The sequence below is a fragment of the Tachysurus vachellii genome, chromosome 17, assembly GCF_030014155.1.
Source record: "Tachysurus vachellii isolate PV-2020 chromosome 17, HZAU_Pvac_v1, whole genome shotgun sequence".
NCBI classification, from domain to species: Eukaryota; Metazoa; Chordata; class Actinopteri; order Siluriformes; family Bagridae; genus Tachysurus; species Tachysurus vachellii.
This window is the reverse complement of record NC_083476.1, coordinates 10,302,118-10,324,011: the sequence shown is the minus strand read 5'-3', so window position 1 is coordinate 10,324,011 and position 21,894 is coordinate 10,302,118. Positions and strand designations below refer to the sequence as shown.

General features: G+C 37.5%; 1 protein-coding gene across 3 annotated transcripts in view; it reads right to left on the bottom strand.

The window, feature by feature from the left end:
* Positions 1-21,894, bottom strand: part of ebf1b (EBF transcription factor 1b) — a 95,131-nt gene that overhangs the window by 4,762 nt on the left and 68,475 nt on the right. For all 3 annotated transcript variants that reach the window (XM_060890654.1, XM_060890652.1, XM_060890653.1), the window contains exons 10-15: positions 20,719-20,845; positions 12,557-12,645; positions 6,558-6,623; positions 5,590-5,767; positions 4,562-4,741; positions 346-540 (exon numbers count right to left, since the gene is read on the bottom strand). In XM_060890654.1, coding sequence (XP_060746637.1) covers positions 346-540; positions 4,562-4,741; positions 5,590-5,767; positions 6,558-6,623; positions 12,557-12,645; positions 20,719-20,845 — 835 coding nt within the window. The remainder of the gene's footprint in view (positions 1-345; positions 541-4,561; positions 4,742-5,589; positions 5,768-6,557; positions 6,624-12,556; positions 12,646-20,718; positions 20,846-21,894) is intronic.

Below are 21,894 nucleotides of genomic sequence, written 5' to 3'. Positions count from 1 at the left end.
CATCAGGAAATAATAAATAAACAGATATTATTCTGGTATTGACGGCTAGGCTGGACGAATACAGGCCCTGGTGTAGATGCTGAGTGTAAAACCGTGGAACACAATGCAGGGGTTAGAGAAACATGCAATTTGATATTTTTCATTTGGTTACAGACAATAATACATTTAATAACCTTAGATATCCTGAAACTCTTAAATGAGACTTCACCGATTTTACATAATTTGATGTTAAACATAAATTACATTATTCCAGTATGGCTTGTCTTTTTGTATTACTATTTAATATTATGCCAGTCTGAGATTTTCACTGAAAATGTGCAGAATGTAGACAAAGATCAGCTGTACCTTGGAGGCCATTGGCATTGGTGCTGGTGCATGTGGGTGGAGGAGAACTCTGTGGCCGCACCACAGGCGCAAATGCACTCTTCTGCTTCACTGCTGACACCATGTTAGCTGGAGAGAAGGAGAAAATTCCAGAGGAGCTGCTGCAGTTGGATGGCAAACTGGTGGACGAGGCCATGGTGGGACTGGAAGGAACAACTGTGGGAGTAAAAAACAAATAAGAATGTTCATGGCAGGGAAGGGAAATGACTTTTTATACTTTAAATATTTGTGAGAACTCCTTTGCCAGTTCATCAAAATAATTCAAAATGCATTTATGAGGAAATATTAATGCTAATCATTTTACATTCTATGCCAACATTTAGATTCATATCAAACACAAAATACTGCCTTAAGCAGCACTCCAAAGTCCCCTGATCGATCCTTAGCTTAGCTAGGTTTAGTATGTTCTCCCACATATTTGTGTGGGTTTTCTTTAGGTTCTCCTGTTTCTTCCTATTGTCTGAAAACATGTCAGTAGACAGATCCTATACACTAAATCGTGAGTAGGTGTGAATGATGTTGGTGTGCGTGGTGCCCTGTGATGGTCTGGTATCCTATGTGATAAACCTCCACTGCAATAATCCACTGTGATCCTAACCAGAATAAAGTTGTCACTGAAGTAAACCATTATAAACAGTTGAAAATAAGAATTATAAAAAGCATTATTTAGCCATATGTCTAAAGGACACAAAAGGTTTTGACTATACCACCGTGCAAAGAATTCTAAAAGCATTAAATGATTTTTTGGACAAGGGGTTCATGGACTTGTCAATATTAAACACCAGCACATTCTCTTCCAAGACATCCACTCCTTATTGGACAGAATAGATCTCACAGAGCGAAACAAGAGGTTCTACTCAGTGTACTTCCTAGTTCAAATGAAGGACAGGGTTTTCTGCCAGAGTGCTGACCTGGATCTTAAAGGCTATCAAATATTATCAATGCCATGTGGCTACAAAGACTGGTTCACATTGCTCAAACTGCACAATTAATACTTTTTTCCCTTTGCTCTATTACTTTAAAAAGGTTTTGCAAAAGTCTTATTTTTCAGGCTCTCTCTAGCACCACTACTTGAGAAGAATGCAAACCGCACTGTCACCTCTGATAGATACAGTTGTATTTAAATGACCAGCTCCTTTGCGTCTCGACCATGCAACAGTTGACCCTCCGCACATTACAGTCTCATAGTTGCATGAACAAAAGCTCTCTAGTCCAGAGGTAAACAACACAATTCAACAAAGAGAAGATAGATTAATTGTGAATGTTAACCACTAGAGCAGATCCAGATATTCTGCTAGGGCAGGACACATTATGTTCATGACTGGTGTCACGGACTATGTAAACATTTTCATTTCTGCCACTGACTTTGTACGCATTTAACATAATTCCATAACAGATCACAGTCCTCCATGTGGCTACTTCTTCTGGACCTTGGTTTATACATCTGCTTTCAATAGTGGATAGAACACCTTGCCAGCTACCTTCCCAATAAGATCTTTTGTCCAAAATGGAAGGAAACATTTGGCACTCTAGCCAGATTAGCTGCACCTGTAGGTTTGGAGCCTTGGAGTAAGTTGTGCACAGTCAACAAGTAGTTCTCATTCCTGAACACAAGAACCAGTAGTGTATTGGTCTTGTATACTCAGTACTTGTTTACATTGAACTTGTTGTGGTAAGGCCTTCAGAGAGTCCCCCTATGGCACTATTATAGCAGACAGAGACACATTATGAACTCTGAAACTGGCTGACTTGATGGTGGACATTGTTGCACTGGCCCAGAGGCACTCTTGATGTCTGGCCCCTGCATTGACATACCACTCTCCTCCACATGGGAATGACTTAATGGCAAGTAACTCAACACATTTGCCCTGCTGTTGACACTGGACATCTTCTGCAGGTTCTGAAAGCTTAACATCGCCTGTACTGTGGTCTGAATTCTTCAAACACCTTTAAAGTTGGTCCTGACTTAACAGCATAGTTTATTGTGATGATTTAGTGGTCAGATGTATAGTAACTGTGAATACACTACAAATGATTTTATAAAAAACTGCAACACCATCTGTCCTGAAAATCAAAGACATCAAAAATACGTTCCTTTCACTTGATGCGATTATTTTTCTACTATGAACATGAACAAGTGTGTACCATTATTGTAAAAACCTTTTCCACATTTTGTGTTGCAGCCTTATTCCAAAATGGAATGAAACAATAATTTCATCATTGTCCTCAAAATTCTACAAACAATGCCCCATAATGACAACGTGAATGAAATTTGTTTGAAATCTTTGCAAATTTATTTCACAGCCTTTGCCATGACATTTAAAATTGAGCTCAGGTGCATCCTGTCTCCACTGATCATGTTTGAGCTGTTTCTACAACTTGACTGAAGTCCAACTGTCGTAAATTCAGGAAAATAATAAATTCAATCCATTTTGAAATACGGCCGTAACATAACAAAATGTGGAAAAGGTGAAGTGTTGTGAATACTTTCTGGATATACTGTATATTATAATATATTTATATTATAACCTAATATTTAAATTGGTTATTAACCTTCCCAATAGTATCTTTCTATATCAGTTATCTCACCCTTTCACATTAGCTAGTTAGGCAACTTGAATAAAAAACATTAAACAGACCACTCACAAACAGTTGTGCAGTTGTAGCACATATACATGCACTAGAAGATACTTCTTGTGACAGATGTAATACATACAGAGTTTTTATTTTTCTCTTTAACCACTTAATTATATGTTCCTCTTGATCTAACTACATGTTAATAGTTGGTTATGCTGCACACATGTAACCCTATAGCAAAAGAAGAATTTATTTATCAAGACCAATCTAATCAGTTACTGAAAATGAGAACATCAGCTCCAATAATTGATTTAGAGCATCTAAGGGAATCAGCAAAGCTTTTAAGATAGATGCTAACATGGCAGCGCCAAAGGGGATGGAAATGAATTGTTACCCCTCTAATTAGTTTATTGATTTAATTAACTGTCAGTTAATTTTGAGAATAAAGTATCACCTTGATAGAGACTGTCAAGCATAGCAACAGCAATATAAAACTTAGAGCAGCAGATTTCAGCTGAGAGATAGGAGTTTAGAAGAAAATTAAGGGATAGTGATAAAGATGCAGAATTCCTGCATGATGTTATTTTCTTTTGTATGTCAGAGCTGTGCTATGTTGCAACAGGCCTTGCCTTGGTGTGAAGTATAAATTGTGCATATGACAGTGGGAGTGGTGTTTTGACAGATTCCAAGCCAGATTTTCTCCTGAACCTCACACACCCCTCACTCGCCTCTTTGTAACGCAGTCAAACAAACATGTGGGTGTTTCCCATGCTTTCTCCTTCACGTGTTCCCCTTCCCTTCTTCATTTCTGAGCAATTAATTGAAAGGGGAGCTAATTAAATCTTTGATAACAGCATACATAAGGGAAAGGACTGGAGGATGAAAAGCACTAAAGCTGTGCTCACACAGGGAAAATATAATCAATGGCCATGTTTCTCTTCATCTATTTTTTTTCTTAACAACAGACTCCAGAGCTGAAAAGATGCCAGTGAGGCCAGGGTATTTTGCAAGATCTTAAAGCCCATATTTTCACACACACCACGATGACTGTACAACTCAGCAAAAGGCAGAAATGGACCTTTCCTATGTCAAAGGATTCATTAAGTAATAACAGGCTGAATGGCAACACAAACTGCAATGTCAGTTAAAGGGAGTCAAGTGACCTTCGTGTCAAATTATTTGTTAACTACTGTATATAAAAAAAGTTGCAGTTTCCTGAGAATTACCAATACACCCTAATGATATAAACTCTTGCACACAGAGTAAAGTAAAAGTAGATAATGAAGCAGTGCTACACAGATCATCTAAAAACCATTTAGTAAATATGAAAAACGGGTGGAGGTTTATGTATGAGTTTTTAACCGGGAGATTTCAGTATAGCTTGTAAAAGTCAGAATGTCTTAATGGTTTACTTTATGTATTGCATATGCTCTCAATCCTTCACTGCCTGTTGGCATTTTAATTTGATCTGACTTTGAATTCAGATCTGACTCTAAAGTTACACAACAGGCTGGAGTGCTTAAGTAATCTCTGAAACTCTGCATAATTCTTAGGCTTTCGAAGCAAACCAGACAATGAGACGAATATATAGCACACTCACTAGCATATGGAGAGTTGGCTGCTGAGCCATTGAGGAAGCTGGGTGATCCACTCAGGTTGCTCATGGTGGTGCTGCCATAGCCGTTCATGCTGGTAGCCACAGTACTGTAGCTGCTCTGCTGTGGTGTTGAGCTCGGCACATAACTATGAGGAGACACGCTGCTTGTGTTTCGATTAAAGCCTGAGGCAAAGGGAATGATAGAAATTCTCAGATTACATTTACAAAATAGATTTTTTAGTCATTTGCATTTATCAGGATTTATAAGATCTAGTTAAATGTTATTTACAAATATTGCACTACTTATTGTTGCAATTTTTAGGATTTCATGCACAAGTAGAAACCATTTTATTTTTGGTTCTAAACTATCTGGCCAAAAGAACTTGATTGGCATTACTTAAACTACACTGAACACCAAGATGAATTGGAACGCTGACTACAGGCCCCCTCGCTAAATATCAGTACCTGACCTCATTAAAACAATAATAACAACGCAGGGACTAAATCTTCAATGGGATGCACAACAAGCATATATGGGTGATGATCCAGTGTCCACAAACATTTGGACATAAAGTGTATGTCTTTGCGGATTCTGTCTCTCTTTTGTATGAAGGTGTCTGTGAAACAAATGTAAATGCAGATCGATTTAAAATAACTTAAAATAAAAAAAAGCAGTGCTAAAGAGTAGGTGGGATATTAGAGTTGTTAAGCAATCAGTCAAAACCAACCAGATTTCTCTCCACTCGGATAAATTGTGACAAGATTCTGTCAGAATTGTGGCTGAAAGTTGAGAAATCAAACAACTAGCACTCAGCACAATTGGACATAATTTGGGGTGGACATTTCATAAGCCCTTGGACAGATTTCAAGGCTTAGCAGAGTTCCTGAGTTTCCAGCAATACTGGAAGATTGCAGCTCATGAACTCTACCCTATTCACCTGTTTCTCATTGGACTAATGCTTGCATAAGGGAGGGAAATGTCACTTCATCTGATATGTATGTGTGAGTATATTTGTATGTGTGAGCCTTACCCTGATTGCCTCCTTGAGAAGTCTCAGACACGTTAACAGTGATTTGTCCGGTAAAGGAGTTCACCCCCATCATGCTGGCATGGACAGAGCTGTTGGTGAGCCCTGTTAGTTGATTATGGTTGCGTGGTACATTGTAGAGTGCCTCAGCAATGTCAGCAGCCCGCTTGAGTATGATCTCCTAAACATACATACACACACACGGTTTAATTTATCTGTAAAAAACTTCAGATTTCAAGATATCTAATATCTAATACAGTTTAGAGATTTGAGCTGTTTACAATGACATCTTTATCGGGGCAGGTTTACACCAATCCCACATGCAAGATAAATCTCATGTGACTTTGACAAATGTTTATTGACATCATAGGTTTGAAGCACCCCCAAACCTTTCTGAACCAAGCAGTTAATCTGATGTGATCTGATCTGATCTGATCACACCCTGGAATAATTGTTTTCAAATGTTTTCAAGATGACACACCCAGTCACTTTTACATTCTTCTACTAAATATGTCAAGATATTTACATAGAGTATATGTAGAACTAGAATGAATCGCCTAGTTACGCAGTTGCACTTTCTGACCATAGAGAACACAGTCATACAAAGGACAATATTTATATTGAAACTCTCTGGTGTCACCCAGAGAGTTGGGACAGTTGGATGGGTTCCTGTTGATTCTGGTACCTCAGGCAGTTTCTCAGGTAGTTTTTCCTCTCTATTGTCACTTCTGGCTTGTTCATTAGGGATCAATTTTTAAATGTATATATTTATAGGCTGTATCCTGCATTTATATATTCCCATAATGCTGCTTTGCAACAATGTCTATTGATAAAAGTTTAATACAAATAACAATGAATTGAATGCAATATACATAATATAAGCATAATATATAATGTTCTGTATGACAAAAAAATCTTTTTTTTTTTTTTAATTTTTTTTCTTTTAATTTTTCTTTAATAAAATGATGTACCTGGTTGTTATGAGGCATTCCGTATAACGCCTCCACCAGATCTGCTGCTCTCTTCAAAATGACTTCCTATAATCACAGAAAAAGATAGAAAGAAAATTTAGTGATGAGAGAAATCTAGAAACACTGACCACTTTTCATTCCTCCTCAATTCATTCCTCATACAATTTCTTTGTATAATGGATGTCACCAACAGGAGAGGAGAGCTAGCGTTTGACCACAACTGAGAAACAAGTTCTTCCACAAAGAGCAAAAAAGGGTCAAATTCCCATTTAATAACACCGAAGACAGGCGAAAAAAAACAAAACAAAACATGGAGCTGCTGCTTGCTCAATTGTTTGGTGTCTGTTGAAATGAATAAGTGCAGTATTTCAACAAAACATCTGGTTTGAATTGCAGAGACAATGAGATCTATGTTCTGCAGAAAAGGTCAGCCAGTTTCTCAGAGCTGCACTGAAAGCAATAACTTAAGCAAAACAGGACACGGCTAACAGCCAGGATCAGAGCATTGTGATTGCTATGCGTCTAATCATGAGAAACAATTACTGGACCAATGTGTCTTCAGCATTTCTTGACTCATGATGTGACCTAACACTATGTCTTCACAGCATTAGTGGGACTCCTTTAGTGGTCTTCAGCATTTTTTGCTAATGCTGTTTGTGGTATGTCATAAGCATTGAGTGATTCTGTAACACATAACAAAGCTTTACATCCAAAGGAGAAGATAAAATTTACACTATAATCACCAAAGCAAAAAAACAAAAACAAATCAAAGCCAGATTTCTTCTTCCTCTTTTTTCCAGAAAAAAACGGATGCAGTGGAGTTCACGTGTTCTATTATCACTATCATTTCTTGATGTGTGAAGATAATTTTCACTCTTATTTCCCCTCAGTTCATGTATCTTCTGTAAGGTTTCTGTGAGAAGTTAATGTGGCAGGCCATGATTTGATCCACAGCAATAATGTGATAACCTTCTCACAAACAAGAAGTGTGAGAGCTGTATCAAAACATATTGCTTCTCGACCAGCCCAAAGCTGATCTCTCTCTCTCTCTCTCATTCTCTCTCTCTCTCACACACACACACACACACACAGAGGAACAGAGAGAGAGAGAGAGAGAGAGAGAGAGAGAGAGAGAGAGAGAGAGAGAGAGAGAGAGTAAGGATCAAGGCAGGGAGGTCAGGCGAGTAATAAACTGTTTTAGTGTGCTGTCCAAGGTGCTAAATTGACTCAGTTATCACCATTGTGTTAACTTCTCCTTACTAACAAGGCATGTTGCTACCTGGCAGCAGAGGAAGCAGGTGTGTTCAGGTTTGAGGTGATTAGTGAAACCCAGCTGTACCTCCGTAAATAATTGTGTTTGCATTAAATTTTGTAAGGTGAGTATTTTAAAGGGCTTGCAACAAAACTGCCAGCTAAGCCCAAGCACGTACAAATAGATGCAAGCCCAGACCTGCACTCAAAGGTTTAGGTTAAAACTAACACAAGGATCAAATAGATGACTGAATTTCATCTCAGTGTCATAACTGCAGCATAACTAAAAAAAAAAAGAGGAATACTAAAACTCTACCCAACAGACAACAATCAGGTAATCTCTACACTACAGGAACGTAACTTTTTTTTAAAAACCACTTTCCTCACTTCATGCAAATCATCAACATATTCAATGGCGTGTTCTAATTTTAGTTTATTCTCTCATAATTCCTTTTAAGTCTTTGTTGAACACTCCACATTTGCATTGCATTGCGACCAGCTGAATCATAACAAGTCACAAGTAGTTTTATCATCCCAGTGATTTTACTTTCTCTGAATAATGACAGCCTGTAACACAAACCAAATACAGCAGGAAGAAAAAAAGGGAGAGGAAAAAATGCCTAGTCCAGATGCTAGCATTAACACTTTATTAGAGAGACGAGTATGAGACTGTATGATTTATGTTTCAATTCTTATTTATTAACAATACATTTATTATGTATCATTGACTTATGCTTCATTAAAGAAATAAGGACTTTATGAACTCCTCTGATTTGAAACAGCTTTGTTTTAAATATCCAGTTGATAGTACATGATGTGCTGCTGTCCCATTTCTATCCTTTCTAAAAGCATAAGTTTGATGTATAACAGCTGAACAAATATGCAATTTCTAACATAATCAGGAACAATGTATCTGACACCCCTGTGTGATCGTCAGCATGAATTGGCAGGTCATCGAGTGAAACACAAGATCACTAATGACAGAAAATGCTTCACCTATTTTACTCACTGAATTTAGCAGAAGCAGCATGATATCACACACTTTCTGTAAAAAATAATAAGACATCAGAAAATGAGAAAAGACTTGAAAAAAATGATGATGCCACCTGGAATGACACATTGAGTGAATTCCTTGGTTCCTTTTAGTCATTCACGCAAAACAGCATTCTGTTAGAGTTTAAGCAAGAATGGTATTTTTTGTTTGGTTTTTAATGGCAGTACTGAATCATCAGGCTCAATTTTGATCAAAAATGGCATAAAGAGAGCTGGTAATGGAGTGAGTGCTCTGTCACTCATCTGTCACCCCCCCCACACACAAAGACTTAAATCTGACCAATAAAAGCTCTAAAACTGTGCAGCTTGCATTAGCTCCCTTCGGTGGTGGTATGAATGCCCAATAAACCATTCAAACTTCTGTCTCTTTCCTCTAATCCCCTTACATGGGCCACTACACCATCTGTCCTTCACTGTCTGTCACTCTCTTTGTGACTCTGTCTCTGTTAGGCATGTGTTTGTAATTAGTTAGAGAAGATCTGTTTTTATAATCATTTAAAAAAAATCTACTAATTTTGTGACAGAAAAGGGTAAGGTGACTGAAAGACCAGATTATAAGAATTGGGGAACTTGGAATTCAGAAGACTACTCAAGTACTGTATATATACAGGATGCAGTAGGATGTATATAACATACATGTTGAATGTTCCAGTCTATGTTCTTTTGTAGTTCTTTTGTGTGTGTGTGTGTGTGTGTGTGTGTGTGTGTGTGTGTGTGTGTGTGTGTGTGCTGTCTCTCCATTCCTGTATAAGGAGTTAGGAGAAATATCAATGAAGCTTGCAGTTGAAAAGTGAGTCCTGTCAACAAACTGTTATTACCTCAAAAAAAACAAAATATATGAACAGCAAACTGTTTGAGTGTGTGTGTGTGTGTGTGTGTGTGTGTGTGTGTGTGTGTGTGTGTGTGTGTGTGTGTGTGTGTGTGTGTGAGAAAGATGCTGATGATGGCAACTGGGACAGCTGCCAAGAAGTTGAGAGAGATAAAAGAGAGCGGGATAGAGAGAAAGAAAGAGTTGACGAGCAGCAATACATTCACTCCTTATTTCTGACCTCTTCATTGTGTTTAACACTGATCTGAATGTCAGAGGTGCCTAAATGATTTCTCTTCTCATGACCCCACCCCTCTCTGTCTCTCTCACAAACACAAACACACACACACACACAGAAACATGTACACTATGACTCAATTACTAGTGGTGGAGCAATAATAAAGTCTGGGCAGCAAAGGCTTCGATCGACTGACCTGCTGGGAGGCACAAGCTGACTTCACCATGATGGATCACCTCTTGGTGCCTGTGCTTATAAACACACACACTCACACACACATACACACACACAGGCATAGTGCTGTGCAATGGTCTGGCATTCCGTGCAGGTTGTATTCCTGCTTCATGCCCAGCGTTCCTGTGACAGGCTCCAATCCATCACAACCCCGACCAGGATAAAAGCTTAATATAACAAGATAAAACTCACTTTCGGTATCCGCTTTTTCTACACAAAACCATGCAAATATAGATCACGAGCCTTAGCTACTGAATGGGGTAGAAGTATGAACTCAGTGACTTAGTGGCATTGTTGTTGGTGGCAGACGGAAAGGTCTGAGTATCTGAGCTGTGTTTTCATTACAAAACAATTTGTAGAATCTTCACAGAATAGTGCCAAAGACAAAACGCATATAGTGAACGGCAGGTCTGTCTGTAAGCTGAAGTGCCTTGTTCAATAGAGAGCTCAAACTGCCAAAAAGACTAACAGTAACCACTTTTTACAAGCATGCTGAGTAGAATAGCATCTCATGAATAACATGAGGTAAACCTGGAGGAGAATGGCCTGCCTGACTGGTTTGTTGGGCTCCATTCATGTCAGCCATGACCGGAAACGTGAGGCTATGGTGTGTACAGGCTCACCAAAACCAAATAATTGAACATTTCAAAAAGTCCAAGCTGTGTTTTTGTAATCTTCACCTGCCCAGTTTTGGTGAGCCTGTAGCCCCATATGTCTGCTCTTGGCTTACAGGAATAAAACCCTTCAAACCAGTCTGGCCATTTTCCTCTGTGCTCTCACAGGTAATGGGATGGGTTTTTTCAATCTGTGTAAAAGAGACAGTTATGTGCGATCAGCTGTTTCTGAACTACTCAGAGAGTTTGTATAGTTTTTATTGTTTGTCTCTTTAGTCATTGGACTTTTTTGTTCATAAGTAGAAATTCAAGGTTATATCTAAACAAATGTAGCTCAAAATCTTGTGGAAAATACAAATGACCAGAGTTTGTTTTTTCAGTTTTGAGTAAAGATTTTCCATTAAAATGTCTTAGTTGTGAATTGTATGCTTCAGTATTCTGTGAATCACCCCCCCCCCCCCCCCCCCCCCCACACACACACACACACACACACACACACACACACACACACATACACACACACCTGGAGCAAATCAACCATAACACCATTCTTGGAGTATTTTCATGTTCTTTTACCTGGAATCTCACAATTCATCTTTGTCAAACTGAGAGGAAATAAACAAAGGGGAGATACCAGTGTGAACCCCCTTAAAAAGTCTACACTGAAGTGTAATTTATTGATGTGAGTCTGAGGTGAATTTTCCAGTACACTGAAAACACAAATGTGATGTGTTAAGTGTAAATGTTCGGTGACATAATATGAAATGACTGAACTATCCTAATCCTGAACCATGCCTAAAATATTTGCTATGCTATGATCATTAGCTATGTATTTTGTGTATTTTTAATTACACAATTGATTGCAAGCTCTTATATCTGTCTGTTACACACAAACACACACACACACACACACACACACACATTTTTTTCTTGTATCTGTACATGTATCTGTACATGTAAAACCCCTCTCAGAATGTCCTTATACTTATCTCACTATTAAGTCTTCCAAACACGTGGATGGTGGTAGTCAACAATTATTAACTGTGTGCTTGTGATTTTGTGTGTTTGTTTTTCAATTCCCCAGGAAAGTTACAGGCAGAAGATTAAGACAAACATACAAACATATGTGCACTTACAAAAAAAGTACTGCAGAATCCACACAACAAACTAAGGAGAAAATCATACAGTGCTCCAGCTGAACCACACTTGATTTAACATCTCAGGCTGACACACACATCAGTACACAAAGCACATCATGGATGATGCAGCAATGATGTAACTCTCCTTGTGCTTCGGCAACAGCTGCTAATGACTCAAGAACAGCAGTCATTACTGCACAAGTCTTATCTCCTAGCCTACAATGACATCAGAGTCGAGGAGTCAGGCTTTTTAGTGTTTTTATAATGTACAATTCTTACTCTGATGTAAGCTCTGCATCTTAAATCATCTATAATCTGGAAATGATCTGGAAAAAGTCTTGAAGTCAAAAGTCACAAAAACAGTATATATGTGAGATCATGTCCTTCCTTCTCAACAAATGTGCTTCTTAGCTCTTTTGTTCTATTTTGTTAACAATGCTGTTGATGATCAAATTGACTTTTTAGTAAATACTGTGCTCTATAAATATATACAAAAAATATTTAGGGAAGAATAGACAGAATGTAATTTGAAAATATAGTCTTTATATGTAACACTTTTGGTGTTGAACTCAGACAATAGAAGAGTGTAATGAAGACACTCTATTATTCATGTGTAATGGTATCAGTACTGAATCAAGTCAGAATGTAACAACACACCGTACCTTTGGCAAGCGCTCTGGGTCTCCAGGATGTCGAGGGATGACCTTTTGTAGCCGCTGGAAACCATAATCAATGGTGGGCTCATTTAAAGCTGAAAAACAAACACCGTTAATTCCACAACATTATTCTACAGATGACTGGTCCAACCATTAAATGACTGATTGCTGCTTTAGTGTTAAATCTGATTACAGATATTTTCTTCAATGCTCCACTAATAAAGTAACAGCCAGGGCATACTAGTTACAAGTCCAAAATCAATAAATCAATAAAGTCCTTCATAAAATTATAACATGAGGAAATGGAAGAAAATAACACTTCAGCACAATCATGACAGTTTTAACACCACAGAAAGTGCCACTGAAATATACAATTGTTCTAATGGAAGCTATTGCATTTTCCGGTGATTACCTGCATTTATTCTACACTAAGTGGAAAAGGATGGTACAAAATGGCAATCTGGGGATTTAAAAGGTGGTGCATTTCGTACAGCAATTACTGTGTATGGAGTCTTTATCTTGTCAGAAACATGAAAGTGCATCAGTCATCTAAAAGAATACAAAGACTGAGAGAAAATTTTACAAGCTCACAAAATCTCACACAAGTTGGTTCAATAACAGAAAGGAAATGGAGTGGAAAAAAAATATATGGCTGCATTCTGTGGCAGTGCATTGTTTAAAAGCTTCTGTTTAAAAGCAGTTTTCAGGCCAAACTGCAAATACAGAAAAATGTTCTAGATAGGATCTAAGTGTTCTACATTTTGAAAAAGACCTTTTATAAGAAAGAAACTGTAGGCACTAGATATGAGGATCAGGTACCAGCATTTAAATGTTTCATACTTCATTTTATACTGTCTGATAAGTTATGATGTGGTCCAAAGCTAAGAATGACCTAGCAACTCAGATCATGGACTCTTTCATTTATAGTCTATAGATGGCTTTAAAAAACCTTAAAACAACTTTTTTTTCCACCACTTTGTGAAGCAGGAGTTTTAAAATTGTAAAAAAAGAGGAAGAGAAAACCAAAACGTGGTTTGGATGGCATGAACATGAGGGAGTGTTGATGGGTCACGGAGAGAAAGTGGAGTTGGGTGCTTTCCTGTCAGTTGGAGCAGATGGTCACAGTTCAGTGAATTCTAATAAAGTTATAATGATGTCAGTATGTCGTCCAACATGAAGGGAAACTCAAGAAACTTAGATGAAGTTGAAGTTGTTCAGGATTTTTAATATAACGAACGAGTCTGACATTTTATAGATTTGCATTTCTGGGTCAGATCTTAAGATAATCGCATTAATTAACCAATTTTTAATTGACATGACTGTTTTATTGAGTAAAAATTGTCCAAAACATTTAGAGCTTGTAAAACAATATTTCACATATTGAAATGCGTGAACATTTACATAATTATAGGGAGGGTGGGAAAAAGAGTATGAAACAGGATGTTCACAAAAGTGTGAAAATCTGTTGAATAAATAGAGTGTAATTATATTGTTAGCATAATTTTCAGTGAAGAGAAAACAGCAGTTGTAAATGAAATGCGAATGTGTAAATCAATGGTGCACAAATGACTTTCAGTGTGAGAAAGTGTTAAAGAGTAAGAAAAGTTTTGCATTTTCTAGTATGATGCTAGGAGGTGCCTTTGTGTACTGTTTGTGTGAACTCCTTTTTACAAGTGTGGATTTTCACCCTATCTTGCTGTTGGCCTGGTGTATCTTACTGACCAGCCTAACAGTTCAGGGTCCAAACAAATAAACAGCTTGAGTAGAAGAACAAAATGGATGAAAATGAGTTAAACTTAAGTTAGCTGGCTTACAGTGAGTCATATATTAGACCTGACATGTCTGGGAATAACTGCACAAGAATCAAGCACAGGTTTCATTTGAAATATTCCCTTCCCTTTTCATGTCTGTATTATTTTGTGAACAGTAAACATTCTAGCTAAATGTCTGCTGTATATCAAATATTGAGGCAAACTTGCAGTTTGCATTTCCCTTCCAACCTCATAACCATGTTTAATCCATTAACTTGGGTAACAAACTGTTCTTTCTCAAAGTAACATTTTTGCACCAGTAGCACATCTATTCAGATATTAGTTTACAGTCTGTTTTCTCTCTTCTAACTGAAGTGGGTAGATAATCAGCCATCATTTTTGAGTTTTATTAGTTTGTTTTATAGGGTAATTTATCCTATAAAGTATTTATTTATTCATTCCTTATTATGCTGCACAAGAAACAGCAAAAGAGGGTAATTGTTTACCTACTGAAGAGGAATATGAAGGAGCCCGATACAGAAGTCAAACAAATGGGTAATAAATACAACTGGCCTACTATTTCATAATCAGGTTATGACTAATTTTGAAAAACGTACAAAGTAAATAAAATTAACGTTTAAATGTCAAGTACATTCTAAGATCATGTTAAGTTCAAGTAGTAGAATAACAACATCGCTAACACTGAAACAATACACCAAGTTACACAAGAATGCCCCAAAGCCATTTTTAGAAAAGAAAGAAACTTTAGTCTTCTTTTCACACACACACACACACGCACACACATACACACACACACACACACACACACACACACACACACTAACACACACACACACACACACTCACACACACAGAATAAGTAATATGTAAATCCACTGATGTGATTTTTGCATAATCTGTAAACCTACAAAATAATCTTCATTAATCAGCCAATTATTAATAATGCACTAAACAGGAAATACACAAACCACTAACATCAGCTGATACAGTTACATCGACTGATGTGGTGTTTTAAACATTTACTTGTTTAACAAACAGAAATACATGTCAAAGCACATACATGAACTAAATCTGTGCCCAAGTACCATCTAACTAAAATGGGGAAGTGGAACTGTTGTTGGCATAAACGTTCACTATAGCCAGTAGAATATTTTCTACATGTAAAATAAGTGCTAACCACACGGGGAGTATTTATAACTTGGCGTAGCTCTTCTTTTGCAAACTGTTTTATTGTTTTCTTCGTACTCCCACATGGCTTCAGTTTGCTCAGCAATGCTGGTTTATTGTTCTCTCTGGGCAATCATAGCAGTTAACTGCTCCAAAACAGCATTGGGGCCAAGCTGGAGATGTTATGCTAACTTTGATGTTAAATGTAAAATTAGTTGAAATGCATTAGCTGAACAGGCATTTGTATGGTGGCCCTAAAGTGCAAACAATTTCAAAAACCAGATAAGCAAAAGCAAAAATTAACATTACTATAACTTTTAGCCTCTATACTCACAGATACTGTGAATTATTGTTTTTGTTATATATTTATTTAAATGTATTCTTTTGTAGAAAGCTAAGTTACTTTGGTTGTGTATGAGCTCTTGTACGCCTAAAGTGCCTAACATCTGCACCAATAAAATTTACATGTGGTTAGATTAACCATGCTTTCAGGAATAGCAGAACAGCTTCAAAGCCTTTTCCACAGTATGGGGCACAACATTTTTGCTTGTTGAACAGAAAAAAATAATAAAATAAATAAATCATTCAACTGTTAATATAACAGCAGACTTGTACAGTCAAGTAGTTCCTTTTCAAAGTGGTTGTCATACACCATATCCAATCAGAAATGAGCATGTGATGTTTTTTAATGACCTACACTTTCTGTTTTCAGTTAATGTGATTTTGGTTTTGCTGTTGCATTTGTTTTTTAAATTTGCTTTTTTTTTTTTTTTTGCATTTTAGTACCAATGTATGTCACCATACAGGCACAAATGTATTATTATTATGTAGTTCTCATCAGTCCAGATGGAAGTCAAACTGCAGAGAAGTAAGATATTTCATTACTACCTCTACCTTACCTTAAATTCTTAAGGAAGAAATGGTTCTTTCTGATGGGGGATTTAAAACAGCTAATGGAATGGAATGGAAATTTAGCTTTATAGCTACAGTGGAAAGAAACTGAACAAAGCTTAGCTAGCAACTGAATGAGTGTGATGTGACTCCAGACCCAATTCCAGGCACAAACGCCACACACGGTGTAACTAAGCTCAAGATTGAACCGAGGACTCTAGAGCAATGTTTCCTGCTTCACCAGCATGTCAGCACTTCCGGTCACAGCCTGAACAAAGACCTCACTGCACATTATCTCCAAACTCTGGTTTAGAGCTATACACCTTCAGTACAGCTCAGGACTTCAGGATGCTGGGCCTATGTTTCACTGATGCCTGAACATGCATGTAGTGTAAACTTTCTCTCCATTAGCATCCTGACTCCTCAGAGGGGGAACAAGCTTCCTTCTTCACAAAAAGTTAGAAAAGAGTCTAGAGTGAAGAATAACAATTATGTATAATATCTCTGCATTACACTTGCATTAACTGCCTTTTGGATTAAATGTTGTTTTTTAAATTTATTGGATGATTCATTAAGTATTTAGGTTTAAAATGACCCTTTCATGCAATATGTATATACAGTAAGTCGGATTTGAGCAATTTTACAAGCTAGCATTTGTTGCCTTTTTTTTTTTTAAATTAAGTTCTTACAGCTTAGCTAGATGCTTTGTATCAATGCATTGTCAACTGTTAGCATGTTTCATGTAGCATAAATCTAAAGCTAAATCACTAAACGTGAAAAAATAAATGTTCTTTGCTTAGTAACTGGAGTAGAAATCAAGAAAGTTTGTCTCCATCAGATGTGTTAACTGAGGCTACCAGACTAAATTTGCTGTGGATTTGGTCATTATCAGGGTTGTTAGAGTTTCACAAAACAAGCATTGCCTTAATAGACTGTTGTAATGGAATAAAATTGCAAAAATCATTGGTACAGAAACATTGGCTGGTGTCAAAGAAAATGCCAAATTGATACGACAGGAATTACATCAGCAATGAATTAATGAGCAAAAACTCTCTCTCTCTCTCTCTCTCTCTCTCTCTCTCTCTCTCTCTCTCTCTCTCTCTCTCTCTCTCTCTCTCTGACCACATTGTGAGCGATCTCTTGCAATCAGACAAATCAATGCTCATTGAAATTTCATGAGGACAGATGCATGCCTCATCATATTTCACAATAATGCTCCAGAGAGGTGGATGGTCTGAGCAGTGGAGGAAAAGGAATCAGGAAGAAAATGAAGAAGATGTCCATGATTGATCGGAATTAAAACTGAGTATATGGTTTGAGTATAAGATAATATCTAATTAAAAACTAAAGCTGCCAGCTGGTATTACACAGAAGTATATCCCAGAGCACAATATAAACACCCAAGATAATAATTCATGATAGTAACCGTAAGTAAAAGACCTAAGAACTATACAAATGTGTGTGTTATGATTACAGCATCCTCACTGGACCAAACCCCATCTAAATGCCTAATTTAGATGGAATGTTCTTGCTGGTTAAATTAAAAAATAATAATTTCAGCACCACCAGAGGACCATCCTTCATGGCATCATACAATTCCAATAACTCCTGTCCAGTTTGGTTCCAGATAACCTGTCATAGTGTTGCGGTAATAAACATAGGAGTGTATAGCAATCTCCTCAGCTTCGTTTTTCCCACATCCAGGTGGGATGTGAAAATAAGGGCACTGGGGGATCGATCCTTGCAGCAGGGCAGCGTTCAATACCTCTGAATTATTGCTTCATTCTTCCCTCCTTATTATAGATGAGTTATTTTCCCCAAGCCACCCCAGTTTAGGATCAATAAAGAATCTTGTCTTATTCTCAAACTTATTCTTATATCTTACTTCCCCTTCTGCCTTGCTTTTTGTTTTCCTTAAGATGTATGGTTTGACATTTGAGATTTGTGGTGGGAAAGGAAGGTTGTTTGTGTGTGTGTGTGTGTGTGTGTGTGTGTGTGTGTGTGTGTGTGTGTGTGTGTGTGTTTGTGTGTATGTTTGTGTGTGTGTGTGTATGTGTGTGTGTGTATGTGTGGGTGTGTATGTGTGGGTGTGTGTGTGTTTGTGTGTATGTTTGTGTGTGTGTGTGTGTATGTGTGGGTGTGTGTGTATGCATGCATCTGTGTGTTTGTACTCTGAAAGATACAGTAATTAAAAAAAAACACTCCTGTTGAACTTATAGGAGTGCAGACACATTTGGCATTTCTAGTTATTACAAATCATATCCAATAAAGAGAAATGACTACATATGACTGTGGTGTCAATCTAAGGTCCTGCAGAGCCACATCCCTACACAGATTGTGCGTTTCCAAAACAAACCTTTTTTTTTTTTTTTTTTCAAAAAAGCCTTACCAAAATAGTTAGCTGACAGGTTATCTCTTTTCTGTGACACAAAGTGTGAATTCTGGAGACAGACAACCTTGACTTTAATGAAATGTGAAGGCAGAAATTTGATTGCAGTCTCTGCTAAATATGATGGCATGCTATATGCATGACTTTGTCTACCACAATTACATCAATATATAATATACAGAGCTAATTCTTTAGGATTCTAGCTAAAGATGTAGCATAAACAGGGTTTGTCTTGCTAGATATCGGTTTATTGATTGCTCCTTCACACTTCCTCTTCGCAAACCGCCAGCACTGACACATACTTTCACGAGTGACAGGGCACCTCCACTGTCAATTATAGAAGATTTATTAGGTACTGTGTGCCCTTTGCAACTAAATCAAGGCCAGAGAGGGAAACAATGAAACAAATAAAGAAAGAAAGGCAAAGTGAAGCGTTTTGTGTAGGAATGATACTGTATATTGTGCCTAAGTCTGAAGGATTCTTCAATAAAGACTACAAGGCATAAAACCCTACTCTTCTACTCACCTACACACTGCCTTGTCCATTTAAAGTCTTATAATGTACTCTTCCATGGTATGAATCTTTCATTCTTTATCTTGGTTGACTGATTTTGGAGGTTACAAAACCTGACATACTACTGGCAGTTTCCAGGTAGCCACAGATTAGCACCTAGCTGGAGCCTGGCAGAAAGTGTCCATGGCTCTGCCTGTATTGATTTAATTAGACCTGCAGAGCTGTTAGCAAGTTACGCTAATAGCCACCATTCACACAGTTCAGTAACAGGCTGATTAGTTTTGCCAGCTGTTCAGTGAGTACTAGCTATGCCAAGGCCAACTAGCACTTTAGTTTCAAGGAAGTTGGGGCTTCTTTGCTGTTTAGTTTGGTTAGAAGCAGAAATGTAACAGGTTCATGTAGCATATAGTCTGAGCTGAGGGAAATGGGAGGAAAAAAACAGTTTAGTGCACACCTACATAAAGTTGCATTGGTCAGCACCAACTATCACTGTGTATCATGCTCATGCAGATGTCTAAAGTGAAAACCCAATGTACTCTCCCTCTCTTCCACTTACTCTTTCTAACTTTGTGTTTAATGTTTATATGAAAAGTATATGTGCGTTTGGGAAAAAGACTGAGCTAATTAATACAGATTTAGTCAGAGAGGAAAAAGAGGAGAAATATGCAGTTTTACTCACAGCAAAACTATTGAAATTGTTCTGGGACTAGGTCCACAATTGTGTGTGTGTGTCTGTGTGTGTGTGTGTGTGTGCGTGTGTGTGGATAAAATGAGTAAGGCACTTGTTTTCTTTGTGTTTGTGCACCCGTCTGTGTTTGTGTGCAATGGTCGTTGCAGCTCTTTTTTCTGCAAATGACTTCAAGATGTGGGCCAATAAAGTGCCCACTGTTTGTCTAACTAAACTGTTACAGTGTTTACAAGCAGAGCTCATTACTATCTCCTCATCTAGAGTAATTAAGGAAAAAATATCCTCCTTTTTTCTGGTAAGTCTTTGGTATATAGACTCTGCATTTTGCTTTTTGTGTAGGTATAATTCAGAATAGAAGTTTAATGCAGATCAATTATTAAAGACAGCTTAAATGGAAAGGCAATATATAAATGAAGGCTATATTGGCACTGTACTGACATTATGCCTGTTTATGCTTACACTCCAAAGCTTTAGACCCTGTAAGGACTTCATCATAAGGACTCCTTCTGGGGAATTCCTCAAAGATTCAATGCAAAACCCTACAAAGTATTTTTCAGATAAGGTTTATGGTAGAAGTTAAAACTCCTTCATTTTTTAAAATAACCTATAGCTTTCCTAGAACTCAAGATACCCCTTAATTTTCACCTGAGATGTTAGCTGTTCTCAAAAGTTACTGTTCTTTTATAAACACTGGTGGCATATTTGTGGTCAGCTGATGTATCTTTGGGATGAGATTGGACAGCTTACCTGTGTAAATGAATCTGCCTGGGGTCCCTTTGCAGAACTGTTTTGACTTGTAGGAAAGCGTAACCTCAACAACACCGGGGATGTGCCGAGGAGGTGTCTGCACCCGGATGGCATGAGGGGTGATGAGCTGATAAAAAAGAGAGAGAGCGAGAGAGAGAGAGAGAGAGAGAGAGAGAGAGAGAGAGAGAGATTTACTGTTATTCCTATTTGTAAGACATTCCAGTTTGATCACTACATACTTTATATTCTGTCTATTTGGTTGCATAAATATTTAACAAATGTAATAATTATGTTTCTGTTAATTAACTATAGATACTGCTGTTGAACTGAAAAAGCTAATGTTGGCTAGCATCCAAAATTCCAAGATCCCTTAGACACCCATAATCCTTAAATGCCAAGAACTCTGAACACGATAAATAAATATGTCTGCATTGTGTTTGTGTGTGTATCCTGAGCTTGTATGGCATACTGATCATTATCAGGGGTTTGAAGGGAGCTGTTGTTACGTTATGAGCAGGCGCATGGGGTCTGTATTCCTTGTCTAGAGACTCCCTAATTAGAAACATGCTGAAACCTGAAATGATTAACTTTAGGCATTAACCTTGTTCCCAAACACTAATCACTCAGTCATGAGCTAAATACTTAAATATATATTTATATAGTACACAGTGCTCATTAATTTTTTGGCGTTGGTTTTTTCTTTGCCACACAGAGAAATAGAAATTTGTTTGTGTATCATTGTGTGTTTGTGTGTGCTTGTGAGTGAGAGACCATGAACTTGACCTTAAGCTGGAAGTGTTTGTATGTGACCTTTAAAACAAAACAAAGTATAAAAAACTTTATATAAATAAGCTAGTGTACCATACACACACATATTCATTTAGGGCTAATCAGGACATTTCTCAACCTATAACTACTTCATGCTTCAGTCTCATAGATGTTTTTGAGACAAATGTTGAACTAATCCTGTATCTTTTTGTGAAAGTATCACATGAACAATGATTAGGAAAAATTAATCTTCTGTCTGTCTCTTGTTTTCCCTCATCATAGTATATCAGAGTAATCAAATCCATAGCTGATGGGTATAGCTGAGAGGGCTCTGGGTGGGCCTCCTCATTTAAAGGCTATGAGGTTATGGCAGAAAGGTGAAAAGGTTATGAAGTCTACAGGAAAAGC